Genomic DNA, 7,544 nt, shown 5'->3' with positions numbered 1-7,544 from the left:
AAAATAATATTGAATTAATAGTTTATTTTTACTGTCACATCATCTCAATTGTATGATAGTCGTAAAACAAGCGAATACAAATCAAATAAATATAGTCTACTATGTAATTACTCATATGAAAATACCCACAAAAAATGAAATACAAGAGTTGGCGTGCCAGGAAAATTTGAAGAGAATCTGGAAGGTGTAAAGTGAGAGTTTAGCAACCCCAATAAGAAAGCAATCGAAAGAATCTACAAAAGGAGTAAAGAAAGAGTCCCCAAATGGGACTTTTGGTCCAAAGGCCGAAGTGGGGTGCTTTGCTATTTCCTCACTCCAAACCAAATCTGAAAAGCCCAAAACAAAAGCTTAAGAGGGAAAGAAGAGCCCAACTGTTTTTTCTTCCCAAGGGGACATGCATTTTGCTTTACTTGGTCAACTTTTTTATAATTCTCCTACGAAATCGATCGATCTAAGGTCGATCTATAAAGTTTTAAACATATGTCTCGACATATAATATTTAAATCTCACAATTTTTAACACAATGAGTAAACTTAACACAAACTTATTACCAAACTAACAGCTTAGAGTTAAAAAATTTGAATTATTTAATTAAATGAATCGAACTAAAATTAACATATAATCTTACTTTTTAGCGGTTCGGATCGATCCGACGTTCGAATACGAAATATTAAACACTTATCTCAAAACCAAGACAAGACTGGTAATATCCAACGGTGTCCGGTTAGCTAAACAGAGGCCGGGTTCAAAACAGTAACACTCCACCACTTTCCTATAAGGAGCGTGAATGCACGCCCACCAAAAATGAGATCATTTAACGGCGAGCTTGACCCACGAGGAATTGGCCGCGCGTGGAAATCTTTTATAATATCTACTTTCGTCATCTATTCCCAGATACCGACACAGAACGGTACTAAAACCAATGAAGTAATAAAATAGAAGAGAGAGAGAGAGAGAGAGAGAGCTTTTTTCCGAAGAAAAAATTGGGAGAAAATCAAGCTGTTTCAATGGCGGACAACATAAAAGATGAGCAAGAAACCACACCCACTTCACCATCACAAGCAGCATCATCATCATCATCGTACATGTTACTTCTTATGATTATGAGCAAAAGGAGAACATGGGTATGTATTTTCGTTACAGTGTACGCCATACTTTTAACATCTTCATGGAATTTCCTTAAATCCATACTTTCTTGGTACAAATTACAATCCCAGCCATCTTCGTCGGCTTCTGGGTGGCCGGCGATTTACGCCTCTGTGCTTCTAGGGGCAGTTTTCGGGCTGCTTTCAATGGTTGCAGCCCTTGCAGTGCTGGTTCCAGCCACTCTGGTGACGTGGATCACTGTTGTGGTTCTGCTTGCCTTCTTTGGGAAGCCCAGGAAGGCTTTGGTTGTGGAAGGGAGGAAGATTACGAGGGAGATTGTTGGATTTGTGCTCAAGATTTTGTTGAAGGAAGGGAATGTTGTGGCGGCTGTTTGTGCTGTTTTGGGTTACTTTGCACTTGTTAGGAGGAACAGCAGTGAGGGTGATAATTCATAGGATAAATTACAAGTGTTTGGTGTTTGATTCCGACGAGGTTGTTTGTGCTTCTGCGGATCGATTTGGGGCGGTGGGATTTTGGTCAAGTTTCTATTTTGGGCTTTCGCTTAGGAACTGGACATGGAAACCTCTTCTTGATGAGATGGTACTATATTTGGCAATTCTGATGTATGTTTGTTTTTTTTTTTTTTTTACTGACTAAGTAATTTCATGAGCTCTTCTTCTTCTTCTTCTTCTTGCTTTGGTTGGACTTGTAGGGCAAATTGTGCCTTTTTTTCCTTTTTTTTTTACTGAATTAGGAGTTTTAGCTAGGGTGAAGAGTATTCTCATGAAAACTCTGTTATATGAAGATGTATTTTGTGGGAGAATGAGATGTTATGTGAAAACCTACTCGTATGTCATAGCCAGTAGCTTCATCTACTTGATTGTGGCAGAAATGTTCTCCTAGACTCGTACATGAAGGAATATCATGCCTCACCAAAAATGGACATGATTAAACATGTTGGAGGATGGCTCCATATAAGAAAGCTTTCTTCATGTATTATTGTCCTTCTTCCAGTACTTAAAAAAGGTAAACTTCAAACTCCAAATGCTATATATTCACATGAGGAGAGCAAGAAGAGCACTCTTGCCTCATTGAAATTTGGTTGGTGGCTTAAAAACTCTGAAGCGGGAAATTAAAATGATATACGCTCTTCGTAACAACTTTTAAAATCAACATTAAATTTTAAATGGATTAATAGTGAATTTTGATTTATTTGTAATTTTGTAAGCTATGACAAGGAGTGTGAAAGTGAGTGTAAGAGTTATAATGCATAGAGCATTACTCGGGGGAAATATGCATAACAAGAATGACCAAACCTGAGCGATGAAACGCAGGAGGTCCTTTCCACTACGGATCATTTTGAAAGTGCCTAAAGAGTATCATGAACATTCTTAAGGTGGCCAAAAGATTTAACAATTTTTGTTTATTTACTTTTTCTGCAAAAAGTAAAACGAAAATTTTATACAAACCATGTTAATCGTTGAGGAGTGAATTCTTGGCGGATGATAAAGTTTTTTGTTTTTTAAAATGAGTAGGAATAAGTACAAACAAATAGCATTGTTAGACATGTAGGACAAGAAAATCATACTGTTGGGCCAATTGTTGACTCGTGATTGAGAGTGGAAGAGAATCCCTACTGTCGAAAAAATTGACGAAGAGACTTGCCAATGGAGCTTTGGAAAGATGATATAACTTTTCCTCAACGCTATGCCACCATACTCAAGCTTGCCCCTTAAACTTCATCTTCACAAACTGCACTTGTCGCTCATTCGTCATTCCAAACCAATCAAAGTAATCATCAAGTGCCATGAGCCATTCTTGAAGATGAAGGGGCTCCTCAAAGCACGATTCTTGCTACCGGAGTTTGAGCAGCGGATGTTTCAACAATACCAAGAGTGCCGAGAAGGGAGTCGAACAATCTAGGCATATGTAGACAATTTCTATTGACTGTCTATCGGCAATGATCTCATGGAGACGGAGGGACAACAGGTGGCGCGATTTGTCAGAGGATTGCATGTAGCCATTCAAGACAAGGTATATGCATCTAGTCTTCACTTTGACAGAAGTTGTCATCTTGGCCATTCGGACGAAAAAGGAGCGGCTTAGGGTGCTAATAATGGAGCAAAACCCATTTGACCAAGTGCGAGCTGCACCGAATCAGGGAAAATAACCTGTAGTGTCGCCAGTTGCTCCAACACAGCCTGTACCTCCCACTGGTCGGGGAGCCAATAGTTGTAACAATACCGTGAGACCCTTAGTAGCAATACCCTCATCCAATAATCTGTATGCACGACCTAGTTCAGATAAGTGTTTTAGGTGCAATTGGTCAAGACATAGGTTACATCTTTGTTCCAGGAGCCAAACAGTGAATCTTATGGAGGCCGATGATAAGTGCTAAAATATTCATATTTTCAGTCCTTAACTTGCATGTTTTATTCCCTTGGTTTTACTTAATTAGGCCATTTTAATTCATTTTTGTGTTTTTCATGTTTTTACAGGCTTTTGGAAGAAAATGAAGTAAAACTGGGTGATTTGGGCTCAAAGAGAGAAGATGGGAAAAATCGAAACTCCCTGACACTGCGATCAATCGCAGGGTACCTACGATCAAGCGCAGTACCCGAGAGGACATAGCACAAAGCAGGCCAGGAGCGATCCAGCGCATGCCAGAAGAAGGATCAATCGCAGACCTGCGATCGAGCGCACAAGGGTTGCGATTGATCGCACCCGTGTGCAGGAGACAACCCAAGGTGGCGGCTAAGATGTCCCTATTTCCATATTAGGGTTTTTCAACTCCCAATTGTAATAGGATTGAAACCCTACGAAATCCCTAAGGTTTACTACTTTTCCAAGGACTTTTAAAGCCTATAAATAGACTCCTAAGCCTTTAGAATAGACAGGCTTGGAGAAGGGAGAAGAATAAGAGTTCTCAAGTTTAAGTCTCGAGTTTATTCTTTTCTTTTATGAATATGTTTAACATCAACTCTATGTGTAGCTAATTTATTTAGTAGGGCTGGATTGAAGCCCTAGTTATGTTTTGTTAATATTTTAATCTTGGCGCCTTTGTGATGATCTTGTTGTGCTATTTAACTTGATTAATACCTGCTTGCATGAATTCCTCATATGTGTGTGCCTGATCAACATATGCATGTGGTATGGACTAGTTAGTTAAATCAATTTGGATGACCGAGTCCTGGGTTTAACATAAGTAACAAGAGATATCCACGCCGGATTCTTAGGTTAATCAACATTGGGAACCGGGAGTATATACCATGCCCTAGGCCTCGTGTATTTGTCGATTTCCATAGAACATATGCTTTTCTAAAGAACAACTTAGTATATACCATGCTAAATCTTTTAGGGAAGAAAAGAGTTAGAGTATACACCATGCCTAACTTGTTGCTTAGAGAAATCTATAGCTTAAGGAGTATACACCATACCCTTTGGTTGACAAACATTAAATATGCATATCTTGATCAAAGCATTGTCATATTGATATATTAGCTTAATATAATTAGTGGTGGATATCAAAGCCCAACCCTTTATTATCATCACTTCAACAATCAATCTTTATTTTGCTTTTGCTTAAGTAATTTACTTTTAAACAAAAATTCAGCAATCCTCGTGGGAATGATCCTGTACTTGCGCCCTATACTACCATGTTGACCTTGTGCACTTGCAGGTAAAACGTATAATTATTTACCTATTAATTTAGGTAGATAATTTGCACATCAAGTTTTTGGTGCTGTTGCCGAGAATTGCAGCGAATTTTGTTTAAATTTATTTTCCTTTAGTTCTGTTATTTTAATTTTCATTTTTTAATTTAGTGTTAGCAAAAACCAAAAAGAATTTCTCGTTTTCCCTAACTTTTCGGTTTTCTGTTTCAGGTTGCGGATTGTTATTCTATGATTGCGATCAATCATCAGCCAAGTGCGATCAATCATCAGCCAAGTGCGATCAAGCGCACTGCGATCGAACACACCAACCTGCGATCGAGTGCAATTCCAAGGAGCTTCCGGACCAGGCAGTACTGAAGCTGCCTAACTGAAGAAGCAATCTAGTTCATGCAAGGTTGTCGATCTCAAAACTCAACCGTCATTCCACTCGATCCTGAAATTGAGCGGACAATTCGACAACGACCTAGAGACAAAGAAGAAGAAGAAGAAGTTGAAATGGAAGATTTGCAAGAAAATCCAATTGGGCCAAGACCCTTAGAAGCAAATCCACCACGGGTGAGGAGACCAATGAAGCAAGCATACGTCCCAGCAAACCTCCATCAACCCTCATGCATAGCATATCAACCGGAGGTGGACATCAGCTATTATATCTCTCCCCAAATCCTCAATGCATTGACCCACTTCAGAGGCACAGCTACTGAGGATCCCAATTTGTATCTTAAGGAATTCTTTGACTTATGCAAGTTGCAACATGTCCAAGGCCTAACTTCAGAGAGACTAAAGTTAGTCCTCTTTCCTTTTTCCTTGAAAGATAATGCTAAACTGTGGTACAATTCCTTGCCTGTAGAATCTATCCACACTTGGGAAGAATTGACCACCAAGTTTCTGAAGAGGTTTTTCCCAGCCCAGAAGACAAAACAACTCAAAAGGGAACTTCAAATGTTCCAACAACAAGATGGAGATTTGTTCTTTGAAGCCTGGGACCACTTCAATTCCTTACTTCTAAAGTGCCCACCACAATATTCCTCAAGACGAGTAGGTACAAATTTTCTATGAAGGATTAGATGATACTAATAAAGGGATGGTTGATTCAGCTTGCGGAGGACCACTTAAGGAAATGAGTAGTGAGGAAGCTGTGGAACTTTTTGAGACATTAAGTGAGCACTCACATCAATTCTGTTTAAGAGGAAGGAGAGGAATCAAAAGCAAGGGCATGTATGAAGTGAATCTTAGTGGGGGATCAACCAATCAGTTGGCTGCAGTAGAAAAGAAATTGGATATGCTTGTCAAGGCCATGCCTATTCAGAAAATTTCACCTCTGCAACAGGATACACCAATCCAGGTATGTGCTATTTGTTCCCATTTATATCACACCACTGAGAAGTGTCCTTTATCTTCTTTTGCAGAACAAGAAGAGGTGAATTTTGTGGGACAAAATAATTATCCCCACAAGAACAACCCATACTCCAATACTTACAATCCAGGATGGCGTAACCATCCAAATTTTTCCTGGAGCAATAATCAAGGACAGCAGAAAGGGCCCCAACAAGCAAGCCAACTAGCTCAAGAGCCAAAGATGAACCAACTGGAGAATATGATACATAACCTGGTGACTTCACAATAGCAATTCATGGCTGATCAAAAACATGTCAATACAAAGACTGAGCAAGCCATACAAAAGCTGGAAGTGGAAATGGGTCAGATGGCAAAGGAGCTGAGTGAGAGGAAGCAAGGAGAATTTCCAGCTCAATCAATACATAACCCAGGCAATCACCAGCAGCTGAAGGCAGTCACAGTTCTAAGAGGTCCTGCTTCTACAAGAGCACTTGAGCCAAATTCTGAAGAGCTCAAGTGTAGCTCTTCACACTAGAAGTCTTACAGTCACCAGTAAACGCATTTGAGCGGGCAAGAACCTCAAGCGCATCTACTCACAACAGTGGTACTGAAGCCACTAAGAGGGCGGTAACATTTTCTCTCTTGTCTTTTCATCTTACTTTCTTTCCTTCACATATGTCTTGATTATCCTTGATGTTTTGACCTTTGCTTTACTTTTCTTTTGTTTGATTTTTCCAAAAAAAAAAAAAAACAATTTTTACATTCTGGTACTACAATCGATCGCAGGGTACCTGCAATCGAGCACAGTTACCGAAAGGTGGCTCGATACTTTCTGTTAGTGCGATCGAACGCACCCTAGGTGTGATCGAGCGCACTATGCCCAGGCATGCGCACCTCTAGTTGAATGCGATCGAGTGCACCAAGAGTGCGATCGAGCGCACTCGGACAGTAGGGCATACGACCTATTTAGGTCACTTTTTTCCCATGGCCTACAACTTCTCTCCCGGCGCCGTACAAGCTTCTTTCCAACCCCCACCTCCGACAACTCATCCTCCTCCCATTTTTCACTTAATTTTCACCAAATCCACTAAACCACCACCATCTCAGACTCTTCTCCATCCACCTTACCATCATCTTTCACCAAAAAACCACTTCATACATTCCATTCTCACCCAACCCTCAATATCTCCGAACACTCATCCAACCTCCAATTTTTTTTTTCAATTTTTCTTGCAATTGTGGGTGCTTATCCACCCACATAGCCTCTGTGTTGGATTGTTATGAATTTGCAGGGAGTTTGGAGCATCCTTGGCCGTAGTTGTCTTGGTGGTCATCATAAGTGCACACCACCTGTTCGATTAAAGTCCCCAGTCAAGCTCACAATGCCTAGAGCCCGTGCTTCATCATCCAGGGGATCCGAGGCCCAAACCATCTCTCCTCCACCCACTT

At 40.3% G+C, this 7,544-nt stretch overlaps 1 protein-coding gene across 2 annotated transcripts; it reads left to right on the top strand.

Moving 5' to 3' along the window:
* The first annotated feature begins 933 nt into the window (after nucleotides 1–933).
* LOC132182536 (uncharacterized) lies at nucleotides 934–2,022 on the top strand. 2 transcript variants are annotated; one of them, XM_059595812.1, is made up of 2 exons: nucleotides 934–1,124; nucleotides 1,218–2,022. In XM_059595812.1, the coding sequence occupies exons 1-2, from the start codon at nucleotides 1,008–1,010 to the stop codon at nucleotides 1,539–1,541; spliced, it is 441 nt and encodes a 146-aa protein (XP_059451795.1). In that variant the 5' UTR covers nucleotides 934–1,007; the 3' UTR covers nucleotides 1,542–2,022. The 2 variants fall into 2 exon arrangements, with proteins under 2 accessions (XP_059451795.1, XP_059451794.1); XM_059595811.1 differs by having other exon boundaries at nucleotides 935–2,022.
* The last annotated feature ends 5,522 nt before the right edge of the window (nucleotides 2,023–7,544 follow it).

Source organism: Corylus avellana, chromosome ca5, assembly GCF_901000735.1.
Source record: "Corylus avellana chromosome ca5, CavTom2PMs-1.0".
Lineage (NCBI taxonomy): Eukaryota > Viridiplantae > Streptophyta > Magnoliopsida > Fagales > Betulaceae > Corylus > Corylus avellana.
Note: the sequence above shows the minus strand (reverse complement) of the source record. Positions and strands in the feature narration are given on the sequence as shown.

Bases quoted from the DNA above. Each gene is read 5' to 3' on its own strand.
- LOC132182536 (XM_059595811.1), top strand. From the start codon at position 1,008: ATGGCGGACAACATAAAAGATGAGCAAGAAACCACACCCACTTCACCA.